Below are 14,620 nucleotides of genomic sequence, written 5' to 3' on the forward strand. Positions count from 1 at the left end.
TGAATTTAAATACTATGGAGAATATAAGAAAATGTATTTATTTATGATCAATTCCTCATGCCTCTCACAACCCCCAAATATAAATAGCATTGACAATCTGATAATGTTTATTTATTTTTGATCAAGTCACACTGCCTCTCACGCCCCCCCACAAACTTAAATAATATTAAGAATCTGATAACATTCATTATTTAAGATAGAGCCCCCAATGCCTCTCACACCCCGGAATTTAAATACTATTGAGAATCTGATAACATTTATTGATTCATGATAAAGTCCCTCTGTCAGTATAATTGTATCTAAGTTATCACAAAATTTTGTGTTTCAATGAGTTCCCGGCGAGCAGACAAAAGCTCTCTTTGATCCTACCAATCAAAAGGCTTGTAAAACTCCACTGTGTAGGATGGGGAGCGACATGAGGGTGTCGGTTTCTTTGTATTGTAATCCACAGGAAGATTTTGTTTTGACCTGAGACCTACAAAGCGAAGAGGAAGCAGGACCTGACCCCCCCCCCCCCTCCAGGCACCTTTTCTTTGAACTGTTTTACGACCTTTTCTTTGGACTGTTTTGTAACCAAAGGCGACGGCTGTTTACGACCCCCCTCCCTTAGAAACAGCTGTTGCCATGTAATCAGGGAAAGTCATAATAAAAGAGGAGGCGTACAATCTTTCGTCAGAGCGTGGGACGACACTGTACCAGTGTCTAGGCGTTTCTCCTCAATTGAGCTAAATTGAATTCTGTCCCTGTTTAATTCCTTGCTTCTTGTCTTGTTTAATAGATGTCATCAGTGTTTGAACCTGACACCCCCTTTCTCTCTCCCCCTCGACACGCCATGCCTCAGGCGTCCATATATACGCAGCAGATCTAGGTCAGCTGAAGGCCGGGCAAACACAAGAAGATGAAGTGTAAACAAAGCGTGCAGGGAGAAGCAGATTGACACCGCCTGCCAGGGATGAATAAATAATGATTTGTGTGTTTCAAACACCTCTGTCCAAGTATGGCAGATTAGAAAAGAGGAAGAGGGCGGGGCAAACGTCCAGGAAGTGGATAAAAGGCTCACTGCAGGATTTCCGTGGAGACGCTGCGAGCGTATCTGGCCGAGCGCAGTCTGAGTTCATGGTAACATTGCACAAAGCTGTGGTAGATGAAGGTGATGGGCAGGGCGAGCAGGACGATGCCGCTCACCACGCACATCCCCCCCAGGACCCGCCCCCCGACGGTCACCGGGTACACGTCCCCGTACCCCACCGTCGTCATGGAGATGATGACCCACCAGGCGGCGGCCGGGATGCTGGCGAAATCCTGGTTCTGCATGCCCAAATCCAGGCCGTGCTCCAGCAGCTGCGCCAGGGCGCTGTATATCGCCATGGCGACGAAGACAAACACCATCAGCATCACCATCTCCCGGTAGCAGCGCCGCAGCGTCAGCCCCAGCGTCTGCAGGCCCAGGAAGTGGCGGGCCAGCTTCATCAGCCAGAAGACCCGCATCATCCGAAGCACGCGCAGGATGACGCCCGCCACCCCCAGCCCGGCGCCCGGCATCCCCGCCCGGGCCATCGCCATGGTGACGTAGTACGGGGTGATGGCGATCACGTCGATGATGTTGAGCGGCCGGCGGAGGAAGTCCCACTTGTTCCGCGCCACCAGGAAGCGCACGGTGCACTCCGCCGTGAACCAGCCGATGCACACGGCCTCCACTATCCTGCGGAGGAGAGACGAGGGCAGGCTGTCAACAGGAAGTGAGAGACGGGTTACATAAGAGCCGGACAATCAGTCGCGCTAATCATGTGACACGAGACATCCAGCGCGAATGACGTCGCACGGCAGGGGGTTGCGGCGCTGATGACTCCAATGATTATCGCCGCGAAAGGCAATCAAAATTGAATTAGAGGCAGGCAAAGAAAAGAGCAAAGAACGGAGACAAACACGCCAAAGGAGCTCGGCAACAGGAAGTATAAATAAAGCACTGTACCTGACCACATCCAAACAGCAGCTTTAGCCAGCCTTATATGGAGGAGAGCAGCAGCGGGGGCTCCAGGAAGTAGACCAAGACCAAATAGTATCTTTTTTTTTTTCCATCCCCCCACGCATTCCTCAAGGGACTTCTTTGCACACGTGCACAATCGCCGTCACGCAGGAGGAGAGGCCATCTGATAGATTAGGGGTTCCCAAACTTTTTGACTCGGGGGGGCTGCATTGAGTTAAAAAAATCGGGCGGGGGGCCGGGCTGTGTATATATATATATATGTTAGGTCAGGAAAAAACACAGAGGCTATTTCAACCCTACAAGCCTGTTTCGCAGGTTTCCTTGCTCTTCAGGGGATTTTATTATACTATATACAGTATATAATAAAATCCCCTGAAGAGCGGAGACTATTTCATCCCTACAAGCCTGTTTCATAGGTTTCCCTGCTCCTCAGGGGATTTTATTATACTATTTTTTATTTTACCATCCCCATTGTTTACCTGTATCTCGCCGTTTTTGTAAGGGACGCCGGAAGTTGGCAGACCCGTCAGCGATCCTGTTCTGTCTCCCTGTAATGTTTGATCCTGTTCTGTCTCCCTGTAATGTTTGTCTGATCTGGGATTGTGCTGAAAATTTTAATTTCCCCTCGGGATTAATAGAGTATTTCTGATTCTGATTCTGATTCTGATATTATATATAGGTTTCCCTGAAGAGCAGGGAAACCTGCAAAACAGGCTTCTAGGGATGAAATAGCCTCTGTGTTTTTTCCTGAAATAACGTATTTTCTGCTCTACGCCCGGTATTGAGCACTGTATAACGGATAAAACACAGAAACCTCAACTATATATGTATCTATATATATATATATATATATATATATATATACATATTTATATATATATATATATATATATATATATATATACATATTTATTTATATATATATATATATATATATATATATATATATATATATATATATATATATATATATATATATATATATATATATTAGGGCTGCAACAACTAATAGATGAAATCGATTAAAATCGATTATAAAAATAGTTGGCGATTAATTTAGTCATCAATTCGTTGGATCTATGCTATGCGCATGCGCAGAGGCTACCTTTTATTTAATTTTTTTTAATTTTTTTAAATAAAACTTTATTTATAAACGGCAACATTTACAAACAGCTGATAAACAATAATCAAAATAAGTATGGTGCCAGTATGCTGTTTATCCCCCCCAATAAAATACTGGAAATGATAGAAATGTAGTTTGTCTCTTTTATCCGATTATTAATCGATTAATCGAAGTAATAATCGACAGATTAATCGATTATCAAATTAGTTGTTAGTTGCAGCCCTAATATATATATATATATATATATATATATATATATATATATATATATATATATTTTTTTTTTTAAATCTGTCCTTTCTAATCCATTTTCTACCGATAATGTGACATCATTGCGCTTGGAATATATATATATATATATATATATATATATATATATATATATATATATATATATATATATATATATATATATATATATATATATATATATTCCAAGCGCAATGATGTCACATTATCGGTAGAAAATGAAATTAATCCATTTTCTACCCATAATGTGACATCATTGCGCTTGGAATATATATATATATATATATATATATATATATATATATATATATATATATATATATATATATATATATATATTCCAAGCGCAATGATGTCACATTATGGGTAGAAAATGGATTAGAAAGGACAGATTTAAAAAAATATATATTATAAGAAATACAAAAAAAAAAATGTTTTCACCTTGGGACTTCCCGCGGGCCGGATTTTGGACGCTGGCGGGATGGATCGTAGTTTGGGGACCCCTGTGATAGATAATGTGGATTACCTATTGATTGGCCAGATGGTCGATGCGTGAAAACTCAATATTAATCAGCTGCCATCGTCAAATTGTGCATTGACTTTATTGACCCGAGTGACCCAAATTTAGACATCTGGGGGAAAGATCGGAAAAGCTCTGCTTCTTCTTGCTTCTTTTCGAACATTGTGTGCACATCACTAAAGTGCAATGTTTATTTTGAACATACAGTTATGATGTGATTCATCACATATTTCCTTACAACACAGGTGTCAAACTCAAGGCCCAGGAACCAGATCTGGCCCGCGACATCATTTTATCTGGCCTGCAAACACCTGGAAATGATGTGTGTCATATGATGACTAAGATTATCCCATTTACAATAAGGTTAAATATGTTTATCAGTCTTCTTTGGACTTTGTAAACACTTTGAGTTTGAACAGTTTCTCAAATTGAATCATATTAGTATTTTGTTTGACGTCTTTGCTTAATCCATTCCATAATTTAATTCATCATCATAGCAGTCTGTCGGGCGCGACAATAACTGTTTCATTTCGGTCGGATCATATTTCTCCACTCAACCCAGTCTTTTGCCTTCAGCTGCCAGGTTGCAGTGTCGACCTTCAGTTCCCTCAAATTCCGTTTAACGGTGTCCTTGTACCGTAGCCTTGGCCTCCCATCTCAGGTTCGTTTGGGTTAAGATGTCATTCATCGATGGCAGTCTAGCACAACTTAGGACCTCTGTGTTCGGGATTTTGTCTCTCCAGGAGATGTCCATGATGGTCCGAAGGCGGCGCATCATGTACGCGTGAAGTTTTCTGACTTGCAACCTGCAGAGGGTCCAAGTTTCAGCACCGTACAAAAGTGTAGCGAGCACAGTTGCTCTGTACACCTTGCACTTGACGCAAATAGAGACATGCCTGTTGTTCCAGAGTCTTTCCCTTAATTTCCCAAACACAGCACTCACTCTCCCCATCCTCAGTTTGATCTCATCATCAAGCTTGGCATTTTCTGTCACTGTGCTTCCGAGGTACTTGAATGTACGGCATTGCAAAAGTGGGTCTCCCATGACACAGACCTCCCCTAGTAGGGAGGATGTGGGCTCATACTTGGGTGGCTGGTACAAGCATTTCGTCCTCTTGATGTTTATTTTGAGGCTGAACTGACTAGCTGTTGCTGCAAACTTGTTCACAAGATATTGTATGTCTTCTACATTGTGCGCAACTATAGCACTGTCGTCAGCAAACAGCAATTCTCTCACAACCTTTACTGTTGTCTTGCTCTTTGCTCGAAGGTGAGCAACCTTGAACAGATCTTCATCTGTTCTTGTCCGGATGTAGACCCCCTTTGATGTGTCCTTGAAAGCAACCTCGAGCATGGCTGATAGGTAGAGTGAGAACAGGGTTGGTGCTAGAACACAGCCCTGCTTCACACCATTGCTGACTGGGAAGTCCTTCGAGACAGATCCACCCAGTGCCACATTTGCCTGTATGTACGTATGAAGCGCCTCAATAAGCTCAACAAACTTGTCTGTACATCCGTACTTCTTGAGAACTTGCCACAATCCTTGCCTTGAAACCGTGTCGAAAGCTTTACTGAAGTCAATGAAGACCACATAGAGCGGCATGTTCTGCTCAATACACTTTTCCTGCACTTGTTTCAGACAAAAGATCATGTCCATTGTGCTCCTTCCTTGTCTGAAGCCACATTGAGTTTCTGGAAGTACCTCTGGCGAGATCTGTTCATTCAACCTATTCAGAAGCATTCTTGAGAATATTTTACTGACAATGGCTAAGAGTGAGATGCCTCGATAATTCCCACACTCTCTTCTGTCTCCTTTCTTGAACAGTGGTACAATGCTGGAATCCTTCCACTCCTGGGGTATCTGATGAGTTGCCCAAATATCTTTGATCATCTTATGCAGACAGGTCAACAACTGGGCACCCCCAGACTTCCACACCTCAGTTGGAATGCCGTCACGACCTGGGGCTTTGTCTTCCTGCATTGTGTTGATTGCTGTTGTTAATTCGGAGAGATCAGGCGGCTCATCCAGGCTCTCTACTACCGGGCGCTGTGCTATAGCATACGTGGCTTCCTCTGCTAAATCTCCAGGGTGGTTCAGCAGTTTCTCAAAATGATATGCAAATCTGTCCAAGATCTTGTCCTTTTCCTGCAGTACTGTCTCGCTGTCTTGTGCTTTCAGCTGGATCAACCTTCTGGATGTTGGGCCATAGACTTCTCTCAGGCCTGTGAAGAAGGTTTTCATATCATTGCTATCGGCGGAAAACTGCAGCTCTTCTGCCTGTCTTTCCCACCAGTCAGATTTAATTTCTCTGGTGTATCTCTGTAGTTCACTTTGGGCTCTGCTGTAAGCATGCTTTTTGGATCTTGTGTTGCACTGCAGCCTCTCCTGCCTAGCTTTGTTCCTGGTTACCAGCAACTCCTGCAGATGTTCATCCCGAACATCGAACCAATCCCGATGTTTCCTCTTCGGGTGGCCCAATATATTGCAGGCTGTGTTGCACACAGTTTCCCTCATTGCAACCCATTTCTCATTCAAGTCTAACCCTGCTGTCATCCTGTCCTATTCTCGCAAGCTACAAATAATTTCCTCAGCCAGCTCTACTCTCTTCCCATGAACTCTCAGTGCACCAGTTTCCCGCTTGCGTGGAGGTTTTGTCCCTGTCTTGTGACAATACTTCCGCCTGTAAAGCTTCAGTTTTGTTCTCAACATTACATGATCCGTGCCACAGTCAGCGCCCCTCATCGCTCTGGTGTCCAGCACTTCTCTCAGGTCCCGTTGTCTCACTATGGTGTAGTCCAGCAGATGCCAGTGTTTGGATCTTGGATGCATCCAGGGCCTTCTTGTGTGATTCTTTGTGCTTGAATACGGTGTTAGTTATAACAAGGCTATGTTCTGAACATAGTGCGAGCAAGAATTCGCCATTTGTGTTGCACCTGCCGACCCCATGGCTACCGAGGACGCCTTTCCATTTCTCGTTGTCCGAGCCGACTCTGGCGTTGAAATCACCCACTAGGATCAGTTTGTCATCTGTTGGGACAGATTTTATAGTCTCACGGAGATCACTGTAGAACCTCTCTTTTGCCTCTACTGGATTTGTCATAGTAGGGGCATACACACTGATGAAAGTGGCATACAGCTTCTTCTGTAGTGGGAGCCTCATTGTCATAATCCTGTCGCTAATCGGTATGGGATCTTGGTCCAGCATGGTGGCTATTTCCAACTCCTGCCTCTCGCCTGTCGTCAGCAGCCTTTCCACTCCAGAAGAATACATATCCCTGATCTTCTAGAGAGTTATAACCAGGTAATCTAGTCTCACTGAGTGTGGCGATGTCTATATTATACTTAGCCAGCTCTAGAGCTACGAGTGCGGTCTGACCTTCTGGGCGCTTAGCTGATATTTTGTCCATCAGAGTGCGTACATTCCACTCTGCTAAGCACAAAGTTGTCGATATACTCTTACTGGTTTCTCTTCCTGTCGTTCTTCGTCTTCGTCTTTGTCTTTCTCCTGACTCACTTTCCACTGTCTGTCGGAGTGTGAACAGATCAGCGCAGACCTAGGTAACCCGGGCGACGTCCGAGTCTGTATGGAATAATAATTTAACTACACGTACTGATATGCTAAAGTTCCTAAGTGTTGTACGCAGACGTGGGTAGAGTACACAAAAGTTGTACTCAAGTAAGAGCAGGGGGGTCTGGTCTGGTAATGAATAATAAAATGTTAATTACATAGCAACTAATGGTTAATAAGATAAAAACTAGAATATTGACTTTTTTTGACTGGTGCATAAAATGAACCGTGCATGAACATCACCTTGTTCAAACAACAAAACCAACACAGTGCATAAACTCACAACAAATTACACACCTGCAAATCAGTCTGACTTCTGCTGTTGCCGTATCCGTAATATGACGATAGGGAGAAGTTTTTATTTACACAATGGGTCGGGTGTGTTTGGACCTCCGCCGAACCCCTGAGCCCGAATCACCGAACCCCTAGGGTTCGATCGAACCCAGGTTAAGAACCACTGAACTAATGGTTAATAATATAAAAACTAGAATATTTAGACAAAAACATGCAGCATAAACCAGCACAAACGTGGCACAAACGACTGGGTTAACTAATGGTTAATAAGATAAAAACTAAACTATTTAGACAAAAAAATGCAGCATAAACCAGCACAAACGTAGCACAAACGATTGGGACGGGTTTGCGGGGATTTTGGTAAGGTGGGAGGGGGCTGGTTATGAATAATAAAACGTTAATAACAAAGCAACTAATAGTTAATAACATAAAAACTAGAATAGTTAGACAGAAAAATGCACCATAAACCAGCACAAAGGGACGAGGGCTGGTTATGAATAATAAACTGTTAATAACATAAAAACTATAAGACAAAAAATTCAGCACAAACCAGCACAAACGATTGGGATACGTTTACAGAGATTTTGACAAGGTGGGGGGGCTGGTTATGAATAATAAAATGTTTAATAACATAAAAACTATAAGACACAAAATGCAGCGTAAACGTTGCACAAACGATTGGGACAGGTTTGCGGAAATTTTGACAAGGTGGGGGTGGGAGGGCTGGTCTGGTAATGAATAATAAAATGCTAATAACACAGCAACTAATGGTTAATAACATAAAAACTAGAATATTTAGACAAAAAATGAAGCATAAAACAGCACAAACGATTGGGATAGGTTTGCGGAGATTTTGACAAGGGGGGGCTGGTAAGGTAATGAATAATAAAATGTTAATTACATAGCAACTAATGGTTAATAACATAAAAACTAGAATATTTAGACAAAAAAATGCAGCATAAACGGAGCACAAACGATTGGGATAGGTTTGCGGGGATTTTGACAAGGTTGGGGGTGGGGCTGGTCTGGTATAGAATAATAAAATGTTAATAACATAGCAACTAATGGTTAATACGGTTAATAAGATACAAACTAGAATATTTAGACAAAAAAAATGCAGCATAAACCAGCACAAACGTGGCACAAACGACTGGGACAAGTGGAGATTCTAACAAGGTGGGTATGCTGGTTATGAATAATAAAATGTTAATAACATAAAAACAACATAAAAACTAGACAAAAAATGCAGCATAAACCAGCACAGGACTGGTTTGCGGGGTTTTGACAAGGTTGGGGGGGGACTGGTCTGGTAATGAATAATAAAATGTTAATTACATAGCAACTAATGGTTAATAACATAAAAACTAGAATATTTAGACAAAAAAATGCAGCATAAACCAGCACAAATGTGGCACAAACTATTGGCAATGGTTTGCGGGGATTTTGACAAGGTTGGGGGGCTGGTTATGAATAATAAAATGTTAATAACATAGCAACTAATGGTTAATAAGATAAAAACTAGAATATTTAGACAAAAGAAAATACAGCATAAACCAGCACAAACGTAGCACAAACGACTGGGACAAGTGGAGATTCTAACAAGGTGGGGGTGCTGGTTATGAATAATAAAATGTTAATAACATAAAAACAACATAAAAACTAGACAAAAAATGCAGCATAAACCAGCACAGGACTGGTTTGTGGGGTTTTGACAAGGTTGGGGCGGCGGGGGACTGGTCTGGTAATGAATAATAAAATGTTAATTACATAGCAACTAATGGTTAATAACATAAAAACTACAATATTTAGACAAAAAAATGCAGCATAAACCAGCACAAACGTGGCACAAACGATTGGGTCTGGTTTGCGGGGATTTTGACAAGGTAGGGGGGCTGGTTATGAATAATAAAATGTTAATAACATAGCAACTAATGGTTGATAAGATAAAAACTAGAATATTTAGACAAAAAAAATACAGCATAAACCAGCACAAACGTAGCACAAACGACTGGGACAAGTGGAGATTCTAACAAGGTGGGTATGCTGGTTATGAATAATAAAATGTTAATAACATAAAAACAACATAAAAACTAGACAGAAAATGCAGCATAAACCAGCACAGGACTGGTTTGTGGGGTTTTGACAAGGTTGGGGGGGGGCGGGGGTTGGTCTGGTAATGAATAATAAAATGTTAATTACATAGCAACTAATGGTTGATAACATAAAAACTAGAATATTCAGACAAAAAATGCAGCATAAACCAGCACAAACGTGGCACAAACGATTGGGACTGGTTTGCGGGGATTTTGACAAGGTTGGGGGGCTAGTTATGAATAATAAAATGTTAATAACATAGCAACTAATGGTTAATAAGATAAAAACTAGAATATTTAGACAAAAAAAAATACAGCATAAACCAGCACAAACATAGCACAAACGACTGGGACAAGTGGAGATTCTAACAAGGTGGGGGTGCTGGTTATGAATAATAAAATGTTAATAACATAAAAACAACATAAAAACTAGACAAAAAATGCAGCATAAACCAGCAAAGGACTGGTTTGTGGGGTTTTGACAAGGTTGGGGAGGCGGGGGTGGGGGGCTGGTCTGGTAATGAATAATCAAATGTTAATTACATAGCAACTAATGGTTAATAACATAAAAAATAGAATATTTAGACAAAAAATGCAGCATAAACCAGCACAAATGTGGCACAAACGATTGGGACTGGTTTGCGGGGATTTTGACAAGGTTGGGGGGCTGGTTATGAATAATAAAACTTTAATAACATAAAAACTTTAAGACGAAAAAATGCATCACAAACCAGCACAAACGATTGGGTGGCGGGGGCTGGTTATGAATAATAAAATGTTAATAACATAAAAACAACATAAAAACTATAAGACAAAAAAATGCAGCATAAACCAGCACAAACAATTGGGACTGGTTTGCAGGGTTTTGACAAGGTTGGGGGGGGGCACTGGTCTGGTAATGAATAATAAAATGTTAATTACATAGCAACTAATGGTTAATAACATAAAAACTACAATATTTAGACAAAAAAATGCAGCATAAACCAGCACAAACGTGGCACAAACGATTGGGTCTGGTTTGCGGGGATTTTGACAAGGTAGGGGGGCTGGTTATGAATAATAAAATGTTAATAACATAGCAACTAATGGTTGATAAGATAAAAACTAGAATATTTAGACAAAAAAAATACAGCATAAACCAGCACAAACGTAGCACAAACGACTGGGACAAGTGGAGATTCTAACAAGGTGGGTATGCTGGTTATGAATAATAAAATGTTAATAACATAAAAACAACATAAAAACTAGACAGAAAATGCAGCATAAACCAGCACAGGACTGGTTTGTGGGGTTTTGACAAGGTTGGGGGGGGGCGGGGGTTGGTCTGGTAATGAATAATAAAATGTTAATTACATAGCAACTAATGGTTGATAACATAAAAACTAGAATATTCAGACAAAAAATGCAGCATAAACCAGCACAAACGTGGCACAAACGATTGGGACTGGTTTGCGGGGATTTTGACAAGGTTGGGGGGCTGGTTATGAATAATAAAATGTTAATAACATAGCAACTAATGGTTAATAAGATAAAAACTAGAATATTTAGACAAAAAAAAATACAGCATAAACCAGCACAAACATAGCACAAACGACTGGGACAAGTGGAGATTCTAACAAGGTGGGGGTGCTGGTTATGAATAATAAAATGTTAATAACATAAAAACAACATAAAAACTAGACAAAAAATGCAGCATAAACCAGCAAAGGACTGGTTTGTGGGGTTTTGACAAGGTTGGGGAGGCGGGGGTGGGGGGCTGGTCTGGTAATGAATAATCAAATGTTAATTACATAGCAACTAATGGTTAATAACATAAAAAATAGAATATTTAGACAAAAAATGCAGCATAAACCAGCACAAATGTGGCACAAACGATTGGGACTGGTTTGCGGGGATTTTGACAAGGTTGGGGGGCTGGTTATGAATAATAAAACTTTAATAACATAAAAACTTTAAGACGAAAAAATGCATCACAAACCAGCACAAACGATTGGGTGGCGGGGGCTGGTTATGAATAATAAAATGTTAATAACATAAAAACAACATAAAAACTATAAGACAAAAAATGCAGCATAAACCAGCACAAACAATTGGGACTGGTTTGCAGGGTTTTGACAAGGTTGGGGGGGCACTGGTCTGGTAATTAATAATAAAATGTTAATTACATAGCAACTAATGGTTAATAACATAAAAACTAGAATATTTAGACAAAAAAAATGCAGCATAAACCAGCACAAACGTGGCACAAACGATTGGGACTGGTTTGCGGGGATTTTGACAAGGTTGGGGGGCTGGTTATGAATAATAAAATGTTAATAACATAAAAACAACATAAAAACTAGACAAAAAATGCAGCATTAACCAGCACAGGACTGGTTTGCGGGGTTTTGACAAGGTTGAGGGGGCGGGGGGGCTGGTCTTGTAATGAATAATAAAATGTTAATTACATAGCAACTCATGGTTAATAACATAAAAACTAGAATATTTAGACAAAAAAATGCAGCATAAACCAGCACAAACGTGGCACAAACGATTGGGACTGGTTTGCGGGGATTTTGACAAGGTTGGGGGGCTGGTTATGAATAATAAAATGTTAATAACATAGCAACTAATGGTTAATAAGATAAAAACTAGAATATTTAGACAAAAAAATACAGCATAAACCAGCACAAACGTAGCACAAACGACTGGGACAAGTGGAGATTCTAACAAGGTGGGTATGCTGGTTATGAATAATAAAATGTTAATAACATAAAAACAACATAAAAACTAGACACAAAATGCAGCATAAACCAGCACAGGACTGGTTTGTGGGGTTTTGACAAGGTTGGGGGGGGCGGGGGTTGGTCTGGTAATGAATAATAAAATGTTAATTACATAGCAACTAATGGTTAATAACATAAAAACTAAAATATTTAGACAAAAAAATGCAGCATAAACCAGCACAGACGTGGCACAAACGACTGGGACTGGTTTGCGGGGATTTTGACAAGGTTGGGGGGCTGGTTATGAATAATAAAATGTTAATAACATAGCAACTAATGGTTAATAAGATAAAAACTAAAATATTTAGACAAAAAAACACAGCATAAACCAGCACAAACGTGGCACAAACGACTGGGACAAGTGGAGATTCTAACAAGGTGGGGGTGCTGGTTATGAATAATAAAATGTTAATAACATAAAAACAACATAAAAACTAGACAAAAAATGCAGCATAAACCAGCACAGGACTGGTTTGTGGGGTTTTGACAAGGTTGGGGCGGCGGGGGACTGGTCTGGTAATGAATAATCAAATGTTAATTACATAGCAACTAATGGTTAATAACATAAAAACTAGAATATTTAGACAAAAAATGCAGCATAAACCAGCACAAACGTGGCACAAACGATTGGGACTGGTTTGCGGGGATTTTGACAAGGTTGGGGGGCTGGTTATGAATAATAAAACTTTAATAACATAAAAACTTTAAGACGAAAAAATGCATCACAAACCAGCACAAACGATTGGGTGGCGGGGGCTGGTTATGAATAATAAAATGTTAATAACATAAAAACAACATAAAAACTATAAGACAAAAAAATGCAGCATAAACCAGCACAAACGATTGGGACTGGTTTGGAGGGTTTTGACAAGGTTGGGGGGCGGGGTTGGTCTGGTAATGAATAATAAAATGTTAATTACATAGCAACTAATGGTTAATAACATAAAAACTAGAATATTTAGACAAAAAAATGCAGCATAAACCAGCACAAACGTGGCACAAACGATTGGGACTGTTTTGCGGGGATTTGGACAAGGTAGGGGGGCTGGTTATGAATAATAAAACTTTAATAACATAAAAACTTTAAGACAAAAAAATGCATCACAAACCAGCACAAACGATTGGGTGGCGGGGGATGGTTATGAATAATAAAATGTTTATAGATCGGTTCGCAGTTGAGTGTGAAGCGACTGGGATGAGAATCAGCACCTCCAAGTCCGAGTCCATGGTTCTCACCCGGAAAAGGGTGGAGTGCCATCTCCAGGTTGGGGAGGAGATCTTGCCCCAAGTGGAGGAGTTCAAGTACCTCGGAGTCTTGTTCACGAGTGAGGGAAGAGTGGATCGTGAGATCGACAGGCGGATCGGTGCGGCGTCTTCAGTAATGCGGACGCTGTATCGATCCGTTGTGGTGAAGAAGGAGCTGAGCCGGAAGGCAAAGCTCTCAATTTACTGGTCGATCTACGTTCCCATCCTCACCTACGGTCATGAGCTTTGGGTTATGACCGAAAGGACAAGATCACGGGTACAAGCGGCCGAAATGAGTTTCCTCCGCCGGGTGGCGGGGCTCTCCCTTAGAGATAGGGTGAGAAGCTCTGCCATCCGGGAGGAGCTCAAAGTAAAGCCGCTGCTCCTCCACATCGAGAGGAGCCAGATGAGGTGGTTCGGGCATCTGGTCAGGATGCCACCCGAACGCCTCCCTAGGGAGGTGTTTAGGGCACGTCCGACCGGTAGGAGGCCGCAGGGAAGACCCAGGACACGTGTGGTCCCACAGGAAGAGCTGGACGAAGTGGCTGGGGAGAGGGAAGTCTGGGCTTCCCTGCTTAGGCTGCTGCCCCCGCGACCCGACCTCGGATAAGCGGAAGAAGATGGATGGGATGGATGGAAAATGTTTATAACACAGCAACTAATAGTTAATAACATAAAAACTATAAGAAGAAAAATGCAGCACAAACTGGGACTAGTTTGCGGAGATGTTGACTTGGCTCAGGGTCTGATGAGATATGTGGAAGTGGAGCCGAGA

General features: G+C 41.2%; 1 protein-coding gene across 1 annotated transcript in view; it reads right to left on the reverse strand.

Annotated features, from left to right (window-relative positions):
* Positions 1-475: 475 nt before the first annotated feature.
* Positions 476-14,620, reverse strand: part of kcng3 (potassium voltage-gated channel, subfamily G, member 3) — a 14,786-nt gene continuing 641 nt past the window's right edge. The window contains exon 2 of the mRNA XM_061931779.1: positions 476-1,702. Within this exon, the coding sequence (XP_061787763.1) occupies positions 1,057-1,702 (646 nt within the window). The 3' untranslated portion in view covers positions 476-1,056. The remainder of the gene's footprint in view (positions 1,703-14,620) is intronic.

The sequence above is a fragment of the Nerophis lumbriciformis genome, linkage group LG39 (assembly GCF_033978685.3).
Source record: "Nerophis lumbriciformis linkage group LG39, RoL_Nlum_v2.1, whole genome shotgun sequence".
NCBI lineage: Eukaryota > Metazoa > Chordata > Actinopteri > Syngnathiformes > Syngnathidae > Nerophis > Nerophis lumbriciformis.